At 54.0% G+C, this 19,415-nt stretch overlaps 1 protein-coding gene across 1 annotated transcript; it reads right to left on the bottom strand.

Annotated features, from left to right (window-relative positions):
* Positions 1–2,120: 2,120 nt before the first annotated feature.
* OLFM2 (olfactomedin 2) lies at positions 2,121–18,507 on the bottom strand. The gene is made up of 6 exons (XM_068997958.1): positions 18,289–18,507; positions 12,211–12,360; positions 8,065–8,220; positions 6,048–6,267; positions 4,302–4,408; positions 2,121–2,836 (listed from the first exon to the last, which is right to left on the bottom strand). The coding sequence occupies exons 1-6, from the start codon at positions 18,424–18,426 to the stop codon at positions 2,159–2,161; spliced, it is 1,449 nt and encodes a 482-aa protein (XP_068854059.1). The 5' UTR covers positions 18,427–18,507; the 3' UTR covers positions 2,121–2,158.
* Positions 18,508–19,415: the final 908 nt, after the last annotated feature.

The following is a 19,415-nucleotide window of genomic DNA, read 5'->3' as shown; positions in this document are numbered from 1 at the left end:
TCCCATGGGATCTGTGCCCATTCCCGGTTTCCAGGAGCCAGCTCCGTGCCCATTCCCGGTTTCCAGGAGCCGGATTCCGCTTCCAGCAGCAAATTCCCTTCCCGGGGAGGGCGGGAACGCGGCCGGCGGGGACTTGGCCGAGCCCCGGGATCGGCTCCGTCCCTTTGGGATCATCCCAACCCTTCGGGATCATCCCCAAACCTCCTGGATCATCCCATTCCCTCCCTCCCTTCCCCCTTTTCCACCCTCTTCTCCCACTTTTCCAACCTTTTTCCCCCTTTCCTGTCTTTTCTTCCCCATTTTCCCTCCTCCCTTTTTCCTTCCTCTTTTCCCAGTTTTCCTTCCTCTTTTCCCATTTTTCCTTTCTCTTTTCCCATTTTCCCTCCTCTTTTCCCCTTTTCCCTCCTCTTTTCCCAGTTTTCCATCCTCTTTCCCATTTTCCATCCTCTTTTCCCATTTTTCCATCCCCTTTTCCCCACATCTATCCTCTTCCTCTTGGAAAAATGGGCAGAAAACACCCGGAAAACGTCAGGAAAATGCCAGGAAAACGCCAGGAAAATGCCAGGGAAATGCCAGGAAAACCAACCCAGGGAGAGAGAAATTAAAACCATAATTTAAAAAATGAATTAAAAACTGGGGGAAAAGGGAGGGAAAAGGGGAAAAGGATAAAAACAAAACAAAAAAATCACCGGATGCCACAAAACGGCAGAGAGGGGTTTTTTTTTTGTTTTATTTGCCGTCGAAATAAAGATGGAATTTGGCCCCAAAATTCCCCCCCCCAAAAAAATATGGAAAAAAACCCAAGGCAGAGCAGCTCCATGCGGCAGGAATCCGAGGAAATTCCAGGAGAACCGGAGAGGAGGAGGGAAAAAGGGGGAAAAAATCGAGGAATTGGGAATAAATCGCAGGGGGGGAGGGGAAAAAATGATCCAGGGAGGTGGAGGAAAATGTGGGAAAGGGGGGAAAAGGGGGGAAAAGGGGAAAAAAGGGGGGAAAAGGGAAAAAAAGGGAGAAAAGGGGAAAAAAGGGAGAAAAAGGGGGGAAAAAAAGGGGGGGAAGAGAGGGGAAATGGGGGAAAAAGGGGAAAAAAGGAGGGGGAGGGGAAAAATGAGGGGAAAAGAGGGAAAAAAGGGGAAAAGAAGGAGAAAAGAGGGATAAAAAAAAAGGGGGAAGAGGGAAAAAGGAAAAAAAGGGAAAAGGGGAAAAAAAGAGGGAAAAGGGGGAAAAGAAGGAAAAAGAGGGAAAAAAGAGGAGAAAAGGGGAAAAGGGGGAAAAAAGAGAAAAAAGGGAAAAAAGAGGGAAAAAAGGGAAAAAGAGGGAAAAAGGGGGGGAAAAAGGGAAAAAAGAGGGAAAAAAGGAAAAAAGAGGGAAAAAGGAAGGATAAAGAGGGAAAAAGGGAAAAAAGAGGGAAAAAGGAAAAAAGAGGGGGAAAAAGGGAAAAAAGGGAAGAAGGAAAAAGAGGGAAAAAGGGAAAAAAGACGGAAAAAGGGAAAAAAGAGGGAAAAAAGGGAAAAAGGGAAAAAAGAGGGGGAAAAGGGAAAAAAGAAGGAAAAAGAGGGAAAAAGGGAAAAAAGGGAAAAAAGAGGGAAAAAAGGGAAAAAAGAGGGAAAAAGGGAAAAAGAGGGAAAAAGGGAAAAAAGAGGGAAAAAAGGAAAAAAGAGGGAAAAAGGAAGGATAAAGAGGGAAAAAGGGAAAAAAGAGGGAAAAAGAAAAAAAGAGGGGGAAAAGGGAAAAAAGAGGGAAAAAAGAGGGGGAAAAGGGAAAAAAGAAGGAAAAAGAGGGAAAAAGGGAAAAAAGGGAAAAAAGAGGGAAAAAGGGAAAAAAGGGAAAAAAGAGGGAAAAAGAAGGAAAAAGAAAAAAGCAAAAAAAGGGGGGGGAAAGGGGAAAAAAGCGAAAAAAGAGGGAAAAAAGAGGGGAAAAAAAAGGGCAAAAAAGAGGGAAAAGAAGGAAAAACACAAGGTGGGGGGGCGAAAAAAACAACCTGGGAAGGAGACAGAACTCGAGGGAGGGAAATCCCAACTGGGCGGGTTCCTCCGGAATTCCAAGGACACGGCGGCGGCGGCGAGGACGAGGACGAGGGGGGGGAGCGTGGAAAAACCAAAACCCCCCCCCCCCAAAAAAAAAAAAAACCCCAAGCCGGGAATTGTCCCCGGGGCAATCAGAGGTCGCCGTCGGCGTTGACGACGTGGAAGAGCGTGACGTTGTAGACGACCTGGTGGCCGTTGTTCCAGGTGTAGAGCACCCTCTCGCGCGGGTTGTAGTCCAGCATGGAGATGTGGGAGTACTGGTTGTGGAAGGGGATGTCGGTGTACTCGTAGCTGGAAGTGTTCGTGTAGTAGGCGAAGTAAATCTTGGCGCCGGCCAGGTGGGAGTTGGTGACGTAGAGGACGCCGCAGATGATGAAGGACTCGCCGGCGCTGCGTTTGGGGTAGCCCGTGTCCCACGAGCGCAGCACCTGCAGGCTCTGCGGGTCCAGGCGGCTCAGCACGATGTTGCCGGCGTTTTGGTTGGTGGTGTAGACGGCCCAAAGGCCGTTCTCGTCCACCATGAAGTCGATGTCGGAAAAGCCGCCCCAGGAATAGGGGAAGGTGTTGTTGTAGCCGGCGCCGGGCAAGCTGCGCTGCACCAGGACGCTGCGGGATCGGAAGTGGTAGCGGACGGCGACGTTGCTCTGGAATTTGTTGTAGTATAAGGAGCCGTTGAAGACGACGTGGCCGGTGCCGGCCCAAGGGTGGGGTAGGAGGTGCTGGACGAAGTTTTGGCCGGAGATGAAGTCGGTGAGGCTGCGGAATTCCAGGACGCGGCGGCCTTTGTAGTAACCGTCCATGTACCACACCTGGGGGAGGGAGGGGAAAGGGCGGGGATGGGATCAGAGCGGGGCGAAAAGGAACGGGGGGAATTGGGGTTTCCAAGAGGTTGAGGTGGGGTGAAGACGCATCTGAGGTGGGTTCGAAAGGTCTTCGAGAGGAGCTTGAATTGCCTCAAAGGTGGGATCAAAAGCACTTTGAGGTGGGATCAAAAGCTCTTTGAGATGGCATCAAAACCCCATCGAGGTGGGATCAAAACCTCCTCAAGGTGGGATCGAAACCTCCTCAAGGTGGGCTCCAAACCCCATCGAGGTGGGATCAAAACCTCCTCAAGGTGGGCTCCAAACCCCATCAAGGTGGGATCAAAACCTCTTTGAGATGGGATCAAAAGCTCCTCAAGGTGGGATCAAAACCTTCTCAAGGTGGGATCAAAAGCTCCTCAAGGTGGGATCAAAACCCCATCAAAGTGGGGTCAAAACCTCTTCAAGGTGGGCTCCAAATCCCATTGAGGTGGGATCAAAAGCTCTTCAGGAAGAACTTGAATTGCCTCAAAAGTGGGATCAAAACCCCATCGAGGTGGGATCAAAACCTCCTCAAGGTGGGATCAAAACCCCATCGAGGTGGGATCAAAAGGTCTTCGAGAAGAGCTTGAATTACCTCAAAGGTGGGATCAAAACCTCTTCAAGGTGGGATCAAAACCTCCTCAAGGTGGGCTTCAAATCCCATCCAAGGTGGGATCAAAAGCTCTTCAAGAAGAGCTTGAATTACCTCAAAGGTGGGATCAAAACCTCTTCAAGGTGGGATCAAAACCTCCTCAAGGTGGGCTTCAAATCCCATCCAAGGTGGGATCAAAAGCTCTTCAAGAAGAGCTTGAATTCACTTCGAGGTGGGATCAAAACCCCTTTGAGATGGGATCAAAACCACTTCAAGAAGAGCTTAAATTCCCTCAAAGGTGGGATCAAATCCCCTTCCAAGCTGGGCTCCAAACCCCTTTGAGATGGGCTCCAAACCCCATCGAGGTGGGATCCAAATTCCTCTTTGAGATGGGTTCAAGACCCATCAAGGTGAGCTCAAAACCCCACTGAGATGGGATCAAAACCTCCTCAAGGTGGGCTCCAAACCCCTTTGAGATGGGATCAAGACCCCATCGAGATGGGATCAAAACACCTCCAAATTGGGATCAAACCCCCTTTGAGATGGGATCAAATCCCCTCCGAATTGGGATCAAACCCCCTTTGAGATGGGATCAAATCCCCTCCAAACTGGGCTCCAAACCCCTTTGAGATGGGATCAAAACCCCTCCAAACTGCGATCAAACCCCCCACCCCAAAAGCCCCTCCTGGAGTCACATCCCGGGTGCCAAATCCATGGATTTTTCAGGGAACGCCGCCCCAAATCCGCCGGGATTGCGCCCAAATGGCCCCAAATCCCCGAATCCTTTGGGATCCGGGAGATTTCTCGGGGAAATCCCCGGTTTTTTGGGGTGGCCCTCACCCGGCTGTCGGCGCTGGGCGTCATCGTGTCCGTCATCCAGGAGCCGAAGCGCGAGCCCGAGGCGCGGACGGTGATGGGGTTGCTGACCCCGGTGAGCTTCCCGCAGCCTGGAAAAGCGGGAAAAGGGAAGGAACGCCGGGAATGAGGGGGGAAATCCGGGATTTGGGGTCACGGCGGGGTCAGGGATTCGGGGTCACCTTTGAGTCGGGGAGAGTGGCGGGAATGGGGAAGGGGAAACGGGATCGGGAATGGGATTTGGGGTGGGAAATGGGATTTGGGGTGGGAAATGGGATTTTGGGGTGGGAAAGGGGATTTTGGGATGGGAAATGGGATTTTGGGGTGGGAAAGGGATTTTGGGGTGGGAAAGGGAATTTTGGGGTGGGAAATGGGATTTGGGGGGGAAATGGGATTTGGGGTGGGAAATGGGATTTGGGGTGGGAAATGGGATTTTGGGGGTTTTGGGGGGATTTTGGGGTGGGAAATGGGATTTGGGGTGGGAAATGGGATTTTGGGGGTTTTGGGGGGATTTTGGGGAATTTTAAGGGGGATTTTGGGGAGGTTTTAGGAGGATCTTTAGGGGTGATTTTGGGGGGATTTTTTGGGGGGGATTTTAGGGGGGATTTTGTGGGTTTTTCTGGGGGATTTGGGGGATTTTGGAGAGGTTTTGGGGCGATTTTGGGTGGGATTTGGGGGGATTTTGGCCAGGATTTCTGGGGGGATTTTGGGTGGAATTTTGGGTGGGATTTTGGAGAGGTTTTGGGGGGATTTTGTGGGGTTTTTGGGGGGGGGATTTTGGGGGATTTTGCTGGGATTTTGGGCAGGACTTGGGGAAATTTGGCCAGGATTTCTGGGACGATTTTGGGCGGGATTTTGGAGGGATTTTGTGGGTTTTTTGGGGAGATTTTAGGGGTGATTTTGGGGGATTTTGGCCAGGATTTTGGGGGCGATTTTGGAGAGGGTTTGGGGGACTTTTGTGGTTTTTTGGGGGGGATTTTGGGTGGGATTTGGGGGGATTTTGGCCAGGATTCCCAGGGTGATTTTGGGCGGGATTTTGGGGCGATTTCTGGCAGGATTTTGGGGGCAATTTTGGAGAGGGTTTGGGGGAATTTTGTGGGGTTTTTGGGGGAATTTTAGGGGTGATTTGGGGGGATTTTGGGCGGGATTTGGGGAGATTTTGACCATGATTCCCAGAGCGATTTTGGCCGGGATTTTGGGGGCGATTTTGGAGAGGGTTTGGGGGACTTCTGTGGGTTTTTGGGGGGCATTTTGGGCGGGATTTTGGGCAGGATTTGGGGGGATTTTGGCCAGGATTTCCAGGGCGATTTTGGGCAGGTTTTGGGGGGATTTTGTGGGGATTTTTTTTTTATTTTAGGGGAGATTTGGGGGGATTTTGGGGGCGATTCTGGAAAGGTTTTGGGGGATTTTGGGTGGTATTTTGGGGCGATTTTGGGCGGGATTTTGGGAGTGATTTTTGGAGAGGTTTTGGGGGGACTTTGTGTTTTTTTGGGGAGATTTTAGGGGTGATTTTGGGGGATTTTGGCCAGGATTTTGGGGGCGATTTTGGAGAGGGTTTAGGGGGACTTTTGTGTTTTTTGGCGGGGATTTTGGAGGATTTTGGGCAGGATTTGGGGGGGATTTTGGCCACGATTTCCAGGGCGATTTCTGGCAGGATTTTGGGGGCGATTTTGGGGTTGTTTTGGGGGGGGGGGGGGGGAATTTTGAACGGGATCTATTTCTTTTCCTCACCCAGCTTCTGCAGGCAGGCGTGGAGCCGCGCCTCGAGCAGCAGCACGCGCTGCTGCAGCTCCTCGTAGTCGTAGGCTCCCATCTCCTCCTGGATGGCCAAGAGGATCCCGGAGAGGTTCCGCACCTCGTCCTTGAGGTGCAGGATGAGCCGCGAGTCCGCCTTGTACTGCTCCAGCACCGGCAGCAGCGGCAGCAGCTCCCGCATCTTCTCCTGCAGGTCCTGCGGAAAGCGGGGGGAAAAACCTGGGGAAAAACGGCCCCAAAATCCCCGATTCGGCCTTTGGGATCGATGGGGGCGGGATTCCCGTTGGGGTGTTCATTCCTGGGAATTCCTGTTGGGGTTTTCAGCCTTGGGAGCCTCAAAAGGATCCTGAGCCCTGGGAATCCCTCTGGGAAAAACGGCCCCAAAATCCCCGATTCGGCCTTTGGGATCGATGGGGGCGGGATTCCCGTTGGGGTTTTCATCCCTGGGAGCCCCAAAAGGGTCCTGATTCCTGGGAATCCCACTGGGAAAAACGGCCCCAAAATCCCGGATTCGGCCTTTGGGATCAATGGGGGTGGTCGGGTCTGGGAATTCCCGTTGGGGTTTTCATCCCTGGGAGCCCCAAAAGGGTCCTGAGCTCTGGGAATCCCTCTGGGAAAAACGGCCCCAAAATCCCCAATTCGGCCCTTGGGATCGATGGGGGCGGAATTCCCGTTGGGGTTTTCATCCCTGGGAATTCCCAAAAGGGATCCTGAGCCCTGGGAATCCCTCTGGGATCTTTGGCTCTGGGAATTCCCGTTGGGATTTTCATCCCTGGGAGCCCCAAAAGGGTCCTGAGCCCTGGGAATCCCTCTGGGAAAAACGGCCCCAAAATCCTGGATTTGGCCTTTGGGATCGATGGGGGTGATCGGGTCTGGGAATTCCCGTTGGGATTTTCATCCCTGGGAATTCCCAAAAGGGATCCTGAGCCCTGGGAATCCCTCTGGGATCTTTGGCTCTGGGAATTCCCATTGGGGTTTTCATCCCTGGAATCCCCAAAAGGATCCTGAGCCCTGGGAATCCCACAGGAATTCTCATCCCAGAGACCCCACAGGGATCCCCATCCCTGAAACGCCCTCAGGGGAGAACTGTGGGATGTGGCGGGGAGAAATCAGGGGAAAACGGGAATTTTTTGGGATGAGTGGGGTGGAAAGAGGTGGGAATAAATGAGGGGAAAATCCGGGAATATGGCAGGAAAAAATCAGGGGGGAAACTGGGGAATAAATCAGGGAATAAATCGGGAAAATCCTGGAATGTGGTGGGAATAAATCAGGGAAAAATCCTGGAATAAATCAGGGGAAAATCCTGGAATGTGGCAGGGAATAAATGAGGGAAAAATCCTGGAATGTGGCAGGGATAAATCAGAGAAAAATCCTGGAATAAATCAGGAAAAAATTCTGGAATAAATCAGAGGAAAATCCTGGAATAAATCAGGGGGAAAGGGCGGGGAAAGCGGAGTTTTTTGGGATAAATGGGATGGAAAAGGGTGGGAAAAGCGGGGTTTTTTGGGATAAATGGGATGGAAAAGGGCGGGAAAAGCAGGGTTTTTTGGGCTAACCGGGATGCAAAGCGGGGTTTTTTTGGGATAACCGGGATGCCAACCTGGATTTTTTTTGGGCTAACCGGGATGCAAAGCGGGATTTTTTGGTCTAACCGGGATGCCAACCAGGATTTTTTGGGATAACCGGGATGCCAACCGGGATTTTTTGGGCTAACCGGGATGCAAATTGGGATTTTTTTTGGGCTAACCGGGATGCCAACCGGGATTTTTGGGCTAACCGGGATGCAAAGCGGGGTTTTTGGGACGGAAAAGGGCGGGAAAAGCGGGTTTTTTTGGGCTAAGCGGGATGCCAAGCGGGATTTTTTGGGCTAAGCGGGATGCCAACCGGGATTTTTGGGCTAAGCGGGATGCCAACCGGGATTTTTGGGCTAAGCGGGATGCCAAGCGGGATTTTTGGGCTAAGCGGGATGCCAAGCGGGAATTGCGGCTCCCACCTGGAAGCCGCGGGCGCTCAGCGAGCGCTGGCCCTCAGCGGCGCCGCGGAGCCGCGCGTCCAGGCCCCGCAGCAGCGCCTCGGTGCCGCGCACGTACTGCAGGTCCCGGAAGGTTCGCAGGTCCAGCACTTCCATGGACTGCGAGATGTTCTGCACCTGCAGCGGGGAAGGGCCTGATTAACGCCGCTAATTGCCCTGATGAATGCCCTTAATTACCCTGATTAACGCCGCTAATTGCCCTGATGAATGCCCTTAATTACCCTGATTAATGCCTTTAATTACCCCGATTAACCCTGATAATTGCCCTGATTAACGCTGCTAATTGCCCTGATTAATGCCCTTAATTACCCTGATTAACGCCACTAATTGCCCTGATTAATGCCCTTAATTACCCTGATTAACGTGGCTAATTGCCCTGATTAATGCCCTTAATTACCCTGATTAACGCGGCTAATTGCCCTGATTAATGCCCTTAATTACCCTGATTAACGTGGCTGATTGCCCTGATTAATGCCCTTAATTACCCTGATTAACGCTGGTAATTACCCTGATTAATGCCCTTAATTACCCTGATTAATGCCCTTAATTACCCTGATTAACGCTGGTAATTGCCCTGATTAATGCTGTTAATTGCCCTGATTAACGCTGCTAATTGCCCTGATTAATGCCCTTAATTACCCTGATTAACGTGGCTGATTGCCCTGATTAATGCCCTTAATTACCCTGATTAACGCTGGTAATTGCCCTGATCAACGCCGTCAATGGCCCTGATTCATGGCGTTAATCACCCTGATTAACGCTGTTAATTACCCTGGTTAATGCCATTAATTACCCTGGTTAATGCCGTTAATTGCCCCGATTAACCCCGTTAATCACCCTGAGTGACCCCATTAATTACCTCGATGAACCCCGTTAATGACCTTGATTAACCCCATTAATTACCCTGATTAACGCCATTAATCATCCTGATTAACCTCATTAATTGCCTCATTTAACCCTGTTAATTGCCCTGATTAACGACATTAATCACCCCGATCAACCCCGTTAATTGTCCCAATTAATCCCATTAATCACCCCGATTAACCCCATCAATTACCTTGATTAACCCCATTATTCACCCCAATTAACCCGTTAATCACCCTGGTTAACCCCATTAATAATCCAAATTAACCCAGTTAATTACTCTGATTAACCCCATTGATCACCATTATTAACCCCATTAATTACCCCGATTAACCCCAATAACTTCCCCAATTAACACCATTAATTACCCCGATTAACCCCAATAACTTCCCCAATTAACACCATTAATCACCCCGATTAACCCCATTAATCACCCCGATTAACCCCATTAATTACTCCAATTAACCCCAATAATTACTCCAATTAATCCCATTAATAACCCCAATTAACCCCATTAATCACCCCGGCGGTAATTAATGGCATTCCAGGGGTAATTAATGGGGTTATTTGGGGTAATTAATGGGGTTAATGAGCCTGGGAATTCCGGGGGAGGGGGAGGGAGAGCGAATCTTGGGAATTGGGGGGGGGGGGGGGGGGAATTCCGGGAGAATCCATCCCATCCCCCAAATCCCGCTCTTTTCCCTCAAATCCCACTGGGAGCTTTGGGAATCCCACCGGGATCTTTGGGAATCCCATTGGGATCTTTGGGAATCCACTGGGATCCTCATCCCTGAGATCCCATTGGGATCTTTGGGAATCCCGCTGGGATCTTTAGGAATCCCACAGGGATCTTTGGGAATCCCACAGGGAATCCTCATCCCTCAAATCCCATTGAGATCTTTGGGAATTCCATTGGGATCTTTGGGAATCCCATTCGGATCTTTGGGAATCCACTGGGATCCTCATCCCTGAAATCCCATTGGGATCTTTGGGAATTCCACCGGGATCCTCACTCCCAAAAAAGCCCCAATTCCCGACGGGAATTCCCCTCCTCCCACCCCCAATTAACCCCTCGGAGCCCGTTCCCGACCTTTTCCGTGAGCTGCCGGCTGCGGAGATCTTTGGGAATCCCACTGGGATCCTCATCCCTGAAATCCTATTGGGATCTTTGGGAATTCCATTGGGATCTTTGGGAATCCCACTGGGATCCTCATCCCTGAAATCCTATTGGGATCTTTGGGAATTCCATTGGGATCTTTGGGAATCCCACAGGGATCCTCATCCCTGAAATCCCATTGGGATCTTTGGGAATTCCATTGGGATCCTCATTCCTGAAATCCTACTGGGATCTTTGGGAATCCCACTGGGGATCCTCATTCCCAGGAAATCCCATTGGGATCTTTGGGAATTCCATTGGGAATCCTCATTCCCAAAAAAGCCCCAATTCCCGTCCCCAATTAACCCCTCGGAGCCCGTTCCCGACCTTTTCCGTGAGCTGCCGGAGCTGGAGGCTGCGGAGATCTTTGGGAATCCCACAGGGATCCTCATCCCTGAAATCCCATTGGGATCTTTGGGAATTCCATTGGGATCTTTGAGAATCCACTGGGATCCTCATTCCCGGGAAATCCCATTGGGATCTTTGGCAATCCCACTGGGATCCTCATTCCCAAAATAACCCCAATTCCCGCCCCGAATTAACCCCTCGCTGCCCGTTCCCAACCTTTTCGGTGAGCTGCCGGAGCTGGAGGCTGCGGAGATCTTTGGGAATCCCACAGGGATCCTCATTCCCAAAAAAGCCCCAATTCCCGACGGGAATTCCCCTCCTCCCACCCCGAATTAACCCCTCGCTGCCCGTTTCCGACCTTCTCGGTGAGCTGCCGGAGCTGGAGGCTGCGGAGATCTTTGGGAATCCCAATGGGATCCTCATCCCTGAAATCCCACTGGGATCTTTGGGAATCCCACAGGGAATCCTCATTCCCGGGAAATCCCATTGGGATCTTTGGGAATTCCATTGGGAATCCTCATTCCCAAAAAAGCCCCAATTCCCGTCCCCAATTAACCCCTCGCAGCCCGTTCCCGACCTTTTCCGTGAGCTGCCGGCTGCGGAGATCTTTGGGAATCCCACTGGGATCCTCATTCCTGGAAATCCCATTGGGATCTTTGGGAATTCCATTGGGGTCTTTGGGAATCCCACTGGGAATCCTCATCGCAGGAAATCCCCTTGATATCTTTAGGAATCCCATTGGAATCTTCAGCAATCCCACTGGGATCCTCATTCCCAAAAAACCCCCAATTCCTGACAGGAATTCCCCTCCTCCCCAATTAACCCCTCGCAGCCCGTTCCCGACCTTTTCCGTGAGCTGCCGGAGCTGGAGGCTGCGGAGATCTTTGGGAATCCCACTGGGGATCCTCATTCCCAAAAAAGCCCCAATTCCCGGCCCCAATTAACCCCTCGGAGCCCGTTCCCGACCTTCTCGGTGAGCTGCCAGAGCTGGAGGCTGCAGAGATCTTTGGGAATCCCACAGGGATCCTCATCCCTGAAATCCCATTGGGATCTTTGGGAATCCCACAGGGAATCCTCATTCCCAGGAAATCCCATTGGGATCTTTGGGAATTCCATTGGGAATCCTCATTCCCAAAAAACCCCCAATTCCCGTCCCCAATTAACCCCTCGCTCGCCATTCCCAACCTTTTCTGTGAGCTGCCGGAGCTGGAGGCTGCGGAGATCTTTGGGAATCCCAATGGGATCCTCATTCCCGGGAAATCCCATTGGGATCTTTGGGAATTCCATTGGGATCCTCATTCCCAAAAAAGCCCCAATTCCCGACGGGAATTCCCCTCCTCCCACCCCCAATTAACCCCTCGCTGCCCGTTCCCGACCTTCTCGGTGAGCTGCCGGAGCTGGAGGCTGCGGAGATCTTTGGGAATCCCACTGGGATCCTCATTCCCAAAAAAGCCCCAATTCCCGTCCCCAATTAACCCCTCGCAGCCCGTTCCCGACCTTTTCGGTGAGCTGCCGGAGCTGGAGGCTGCGGAGATCTTTGGGAATCCCAATGGGATCCTCATTCCCAAAAAAGCCCCAATTCCCGTCCCCAATTAACCCCTCGCAGCCCGTTCCCGACCTTTTCGGTGAGCTGCCGGAGCTGGAGGCTGCGGAGATCTTTGGGAATCCCACAGGGATCCTCATTCCCAAAAAAGCCCCAATTCCCGTCCCCAATTAACCCCTCGCAGCCCGTTCCCGACCTTTTCCGTGAGCTGCCGGAGCTGGAGGCTGCGGAGGTCGCGGGCGCAGGAGCCGCGCACGGGGATCACGGCGGTGCAGAGGCATTTCCCGTCGGGCGCCTGCGCCGAGGTGAAAACCTGCCAGCCCTCGTCGGGGCTCTGGAAAAGCGTCTGCAAAAGCGGGAACGGGGCCCTCAGAATTCCCGGAAAACCCCAGCCCCACCCCCAATCCCGCCCCGCTCCCGTCGCTTTCTGCCCCTGCTGAGCTTTTCCTTCTTTTGTTCCTCTTTTGTCCTCTTTTTTCCTATTTTTTTCCCATTTTTCCCATTTTTTTCCCACTTCCCCCCTCTTTTTTCCTCTTTTTCCCCCCATTTTCCCTATTTTTTCCCATTTTTTCCCATTTTTTCCCTTTTTTCCCCATTTTTTCCCCTCTTTTTTCCCCATTTTCCCCATTTTTCCCATTTTCCCCCCTCTTTTCCCCATTTTTTCCCCTCTTTTTCCCCCATTTTCCCTATTTTTCCCATTTTTCCCCATTTTCCCCCTTCCCCTCTTTTTTCCCTCTTTTTTCCCTCTTTTTTCCCAATTTTCCCATTTTTCCCTTTTTTCCCCATCTTTCCCTATTTTTCCCATTTTTCCCCCTTTTCCCTTCTTTTTCCCCTTTTTTCCCCATTTTCCCCATTTTCCCCATTTTTTCCCTTTTTTCCCACTTTTCCTCCTTTTTTCCCCCATTTTCCCTATTTTTCCCCATTTTTCCCCTCTTTTTCCCCTCTTTTTTCCCATTTTTCCCATTTTTTCCCCATTTTTCCCCCGTTTTTCCTCCTTTTCCCCCATTTTCCCCCTTCCCCTCTTTTTGTCCCTCTTTTTCCCCATTTTTTCCCATTTTCCCCCCTTTCCCCTCCTTTTTCCCTATTTTCCCCTCTTTTTCCCCATTTTCCCCAACTTTTCCCCTTTTTTTCCCTCTTTCCCCTCTTTTTCCCCATTTTCCCCCATTTTTCCCAATTTTCCCGTTTTTCCCTATTTTTCCTCCTTTTCAATTTTCCCCCCTCCCCTCTTTTTTTCCTCTTTTTTCCCAGTTTTTCCCTATTTTCCCCTTTTCCCCTCTTTTTTTCCCATTTTCCCCAATTTTTTCCCCTTTTTTTTCCATTTTCCCTCTTTTTCCCCATTTCCCCTTTTTTTTCCCCTCTTTTCCCCTGATTCCCCTCCCCCACATTCCCGGATTTTTCCCAGTTTATTTTTGGGGGATTTGGGGGAATTTTTGGGGGGGGATTTTGCGGAATTTTTGGGGGGGTTTTGGGGAATTTTTGGGGGATTTGGGGTAATTTGGGGGGGATTTTGCGGAATTTTTGGAGGGATTTTGGGGAATTTTTGGGGGGATTTGGGGGAATTTTGGGGGGAATTTTTGGGGGGATTTTTGGGGGAATTTTTTTGGAGGGGAAGGGATTTGGGAAGGGATGTGGGAATGGGGGGATGGATTTGGGATTTGGGGATGGATTTGGGAGGGAGGGAGAGGGGGAGGGACGGATCGGCCCCCCCCGCCAGATGACGTCACAGCCGCGCTGACGTCACGAGCCGCGGAAAAAGCCGGAAAACCCCCCCAGGATCCCCCCCCTCCCCCCCCCCCCGAATTCCAGGAGAAACCTCGGGAATGATCCCAAAAAAAAAAAACCCCAAAAAACCCGGGATGGCTCGAGCCCCAAAAGCGCCGCTTTTCCACCCAAAACCCGGGAAATCCGGGAAGGAAAAATTCCCAGAGGGAAAAAAAAACCAAACCGGGAGCGGCCGCAGCCCCTCCCCCACCCCCCGGAGCCGCCATCAAGCGTTAATTAGGGAGCGCTAATGAATAATTAATGAGAGCCGCGGCCTGGAGGCGCCGGGAGGGGATTGGGGGAGATTTTGGGGGGGATTTTTGGGGCAATTTTTGGGGATTTGGGGAGATATTTGGGGGATTTTTGGGGGGATTTTTGGGGGATTTTGGGGGAATTTTTGGGGATTTTTGGGGGAATTTTTGGGGGATTTTTTGGGGGATTTTGGGGGATTTTTTGGGATTTTTGGGGGAATTTTTGGGGGATTTTTGGGGGGATCTTTGGAGATTTTTTGGGGGATTTGGGGGGGATTTTTTGGGGGGATTTTTGGGGGATTTTTTGGGGGATTTTTGAGGATTTTTGGGGGAATTTGGGGGGGGGGATTTTGGGGGAATTTTTTTGGATTTTTAGGGGATTTTGGAGGGATTTTGAGGGGATTTTATGGGGGATTTTTGGGAGATTTTGGGGGATTTTGGGGGATTTTTGGGGAGGATTTTAGGGGGGATTTTTAGGGGATTTTGGGGGGATTTTTTTTTGAATTTTTGGGGGGTTTGGGGGAATTTTTTGGGGGGCAAAGGAATTTGGGAAGGGATGTGGGAATGGGGAGATGGATTTGGGATTGAGGGATTTAGGGATGGATTGGGATTTGGGATGGATTTAGGGATTTGGGGATGGATGGGATGTGGGAACACGGGGATTTGGGATTCAGGGATGGGTTTGGGATTCAGGGATTTGGGATTCAGGGATTCGGGGATGGATTTGGGATTCAGGGATGGATCTGGGACTCAGGGATCCGGGATTCGGGGATTTGGGATTTGGGATTCAGGGATGGATCTGGGACTCAGGGATTTGGGATTCAGGGATTTAGGGATGGGTTTGGGATTTGGGATTCAGGGATTCGGGGATGGATTTGGGATTCAGGGATGGATTTGGGATTCAGGGATTTGGGATTCAGGGATTTAGGGATGGGTTGGGGATTTGGGATTCAGGGATTCGGGGATGGATTTGGGATTCAGTGATGGATTTGGGATTCAGGGATGGATCAGGGACTCAGGGATTTGGGATTCAGGGATTTGGGATTTGGGATTCAGGGATGGATTTGGGACTCAGGAATTTGGGATTTGGGATTTGGGATTCGGGATTCAGGGATGGATTTGAGACTCAGGAATTTGGGATTCAGGGATGGATTTGGGACTCAGGGATTTGGGATTTGGGATTCAGGCACAGCCTCGGGGATCTCGGGAAGGCCCTCGGGGTTCGGCACCGGGACGGGATCGGGGCCTCCCGGGAAAAGCCGCTCCCGGCCCCAAACCCGGGATCAGCGCCCCGAAATCCCGGGATTCCCCCAGCCCAGAGACCCCAAACCCGGGGAACGGGAACAGTCGGATCCCTGCCCTGATCCCGCTTTTTTGGGGGGGTGGGAACCCCAATTTCTGCCCCTAAATCCCAATTTCTACCCCCAAATCCCAAATTTCTGCCCCCAAATCCCAATTTCTACCCCCAAATCCCAAATTTCTGCCCCCAAATCCCAATTTCTGCCCCCAAATCCCAAATTTCTGTCCCCAAATCCCAATTTCTGCTCCCAAATCTCCCAAATCCCAATTTCTGCCCCCAAATCCCAATTTCTGCCCCAAATCCCAAATTTCTGCCCCAAATCCCAATTTCTGCCCCCAAATCCCAAATTTCTGCCCCCAAATCCCAAATTTCTGCCTCCAAATCCCAATTTTTTGCCCCCAAATCCCAAATTTTTGCCCCTAAATCCCAAATATTTTCCCCCAAATCCCAAATTTCCATCCCCAAATCCCAATTTCTACTCCCAAATCCCAATTTCTGCCCCCAAATCCCAAATTTTTGCCCCCAAATCCCAAATTTTTTTCCCCAAGGGGAAACCCCCCCAAACTCCGGGATTTTTGGGGTGAATCCCGCGGGTTTTGGGGCTCCCGCGATCCCGGTTTTTATTCCAGCGGCCGCTTCCCGGTGATTAATGAGGGCCGAGGGTGGTTAATTAGGAGCTAATTAACGCTAATTTCCCCGCGGCGATGATTGACAGCTGGGAAACCGGGAATGCATCCCAAAAAAAGGTCCCTGAAATGCCCCAAAAATCCCAGAAAAGCCTCCAAAAGAAAAATCCCAAAAATCCCCCCAAATCCCCCAAAATTTTCCCCAAATTCCCCCAAATCCCCTCAAAACTCCCAAAAAATCTAAAAAATCCCCCCCAAAATCCCCCAAAATTCCCCCAAATCCCATCAAAAAGCCCCAAAAAATCCTCAAAAAGCCCCAAAAAATCCTCCAAAATCCCCAAAAAGCCCCGAAAAAGCCCCAAAAGCCCCAAAAATTCCCCAAATCCCCAAAACACCCCCAAAAATCTCAAAAATCCCCCCAAATTCTCCCAAAAATTCCCAAAAATCCTCCAAATCCCCCCCCAAACAAACCCCAAATCCCCCCAAATTCCCCAGAAAACCCCCCAAATCTCCCAAAATTCCCAAAAAATCCCCCAAAAGTCCCAAAAAAACCCCAAAAAGTCCCAAAAATCCCCCCAAACCCCCCCAAAATTCCTCCAAATGCCCCGAAAAGCCCCAAAAATCCATAAAAAATTCCCCAAAAATCCCAAAAGTTCCCAAACCCCCCCCGGAATGAAGCGGGGTTGGGACCCACCCCCCAATTCCAGTCGGGATTTATCGGGATAAGGGGGGGGAGGGGGAGGTTTATCCAAATCCATCCCAAAATTCCCCAAAATTCCCCAAAATTCCCAAATTCCCGGCTCTGTCCAAACCCCTCCCCCAGCCCCAAACCCGGGATTTTTCCCCCCAAAATCCGGCCCCGTTCCCACCGGGAATTCCCAGCGGGAATTTGGAAGGGGGGGGGGGGGGGTCTCTCCCCTCCCCCCACCCCCCAAAATTCCTTCCCAAAAATTTGGATTTTTCCAGAGGAAAAAAAAAACGGGATCGGGACCCCCCCAAAATGAGGGGGGGGGGGAGGGGGGGAATTTTGGGGGGATCCCAAAATTCCAGGGGGGCTCCTGCTGGGAATTCCCTGGGGGGGAAGGGGGGGGTCCTGGAGATTTTTTGGGGGGCAGGGGGGTCCCCAAAATTTGGGAGTCTCCAGGAGGATGCGGGGGGCGTCCCGGGGGTGGCAAAGAGGGGGGTCCCCAAAATTTGGGGGGCTCCGGGGGGGTCCCGAGGAACCGGGAAGGAGCCCGGGGGGGTCCCGGGGGGTGCGGGGGGGTCCCCAAAATTTGGGGGTCTCCAGGAGGACGCGGGGGGGTCCCGAGGGTGACAGAGGGGGGGTCCCCAAAACCGGGAAGGTCCGGGGGGGCTCCGGGGGGGTCCCCAAAATTTGGGGGTCTCCAGGAGGATGCCGGGGGGAGCCGGGGGGGTCCCAGAAGGGAGAATTTTGGGGGGGTGCCCCAAAATTCGGGGGTCTCCAGGAGGAGGATGCGCGGGGGGGGGGGGGTCCCCAAAATTCGGGGGTGCCCAGGAGGATGCGGGGGGATCCCAGGAGGGAGGATTTGGGGGAGGGGTCCCCAAAATTCGGGGGTCTCCAGGAGGATGCGGGGGAGTCCAGGAGGGAGAATTTGGGGGGGGGGTCCCGGTGAGGAGAATTTGGGGGGGGTCCCAGGAGGGAGAATTTGGGGGAGGGGTCCCCAAAATTCGGGGGTGCCCAGGAGGATGCGGGGGGGGTCCCAGGAGGGAGGATTTGGGGGAGGGGTCCCCAAAATTTGGGGGTCTCCAGAAGGAGGATGCGGGGGGGGGGGGGGGTCCCCAAAATTCGGGGGTGCCCAGGAGGACGCGGGGGGGTCCCAGGAGGGAGGATTTGGGGGAGGGGTCCCCAAAATTTGGGGGTCTCCAGGAGGAGGATGCGGGGGGGGTCCCCAAAATTCGGGGGTGCCCCGGAGGACGCGGGGGGGGGGGGGGGGAGGGAGAATTTGGCGGGGGGGGGAGGGTCCCGGTGAGGAGAATTTTGGGGAGGAGGAGGAGGAGGGGGGGGGGGATCCCCGGGAATAGCAGAGGGGGGGAGGGGCGGCAGAGCGGGGGGGGGGGGGGGGGTCCCGGAGGTGACACCGGGGGTGGGGGAGGGGAGGAGAGGGGGGGTCCCCACCTCTCTGCCCCCCCCTCCCCCTCCATCCCCCCCCCCCTTTCCCCCCCCTCCTCTGCCGCATCCCAGCACCGCAACCTCCGGCAGCCCCGAAATGGCTGCGAATCGCCCCAAAACGCGGGCGCTGGCGGGGCGGGGACCCCTCCGCCGGTACCGGGAGGGGGTCGGGGAGGACCGGGGGGTGGGGGGGGGGGTCACTCACGATCTTCTCGGAGGTACCGGCGCGGGACACGGCGGTGCCGTTGAGCCCCACGAGCGACGGCAGCGTCTGGGACATCCAGTTGGTGACCATGGCCATGGTGCTGAGCACGGCCCCGATCTTCAGCAGCGGCACCGTCATCGTCACCGCCGCCGCCGCCGCCGCCGCCCCGCGCCCATCACACCCCCCCCGCAGCCCGGGGGTGGCACCGCCGGTGGCGGCAGCGGCACCCGGGACCGGCCCTCGGTGCTGGATGGGGGCCCCCCCCCGCCCCCGCCCGCCCTCGCTCTCCTTCCTCCTCCTCCTCCTCCTCCTCTCCTTCCTCCGCCTCCTCCCGCGCGGTTTTAACGGGCACCGGCAGCCGCGGGTGGCACCTCTGTCCCCGCCACCGCCCCCTCCCCTACCGTGGGTGGCACCGGGAGCCCGGACGGGCCCGATCGGAGCCGCCCCCGGTTGCCGCCACCCCGCCCCCTCCCTTTTAACGGGGAGCAGGGGGGGGAGTCCCCGCGCCTCCCCCGGGAGTGGCACCGGGAGCCGGGGGGAGGCACCGGGGGAGGCACCGGGAGCCGGGGGGAGGCACCGGGAGCCGGCACCGGGAGCCGGGGGTTGGCACCGGGAGCCGGGGTTTGGCACCGGGAGCCGGGGGTTGGCACCAGGAGCCGGGAAGGCACCGGGAGCCGGGGGGAGGCACCGGGAGCCGGGGGGAGGCACCGGGAGCCGGGAAGGCACCGGGAGCCGGGGGAAGGCACCGGGAGCCGGGGGGTGGCACCGGGAGCCGGAGGAGGCACCGGGAGCCGGGGGGTGGCACCGGGAGCCGGAGGAGGCAGCGGGAGCCGGGGGTGGCACCGGGAGCCGGGGGGAGGCACCGGGAGCCGGGGGAGGCACCGGGAGAGGGCACCGGGAACCGGGGGGAGGCACCGGGAGCCTGGGGAGGCACCGGGAACCGGGGGAGGCACCGGGAGAGGGCACCGGGAACCGGGGGAGGCACCGGGAGCCGGGGGAGGCACCGGGAGCCGGGAAGGCACCGGGAACGGGGGTTGGCACCGGCAGCCGCTCGGAGGCACCGGGAGCCTGGGGAGGCACCGGGAGCCGGGGATTGGAACCGGGGGTGGCACCGGGAGCCGCTCGGA

Source organism: Aphelocoma coerulescens, chromosome 30 (assembly GCF_041296385.1).
Source record: "Aphelocoma coerulescens isolate FSJ_1873_10779 chromosome 30, UR_Acoe_1.0, whole genome shotgun sequence".
NCBI classification, from domain to species: domain Eukaryota; kingdom Metazoa; phylum Chordata; class Aves; order Passeriformes; family Corvidae; genus Aphelocoma; species Aphelocoma coerulescens.
The sequence above is the reverse complement of the archived record's forward strand: the minus strand, read 5'-3'. Positions and strand labels throughout refer to the sequence as shown.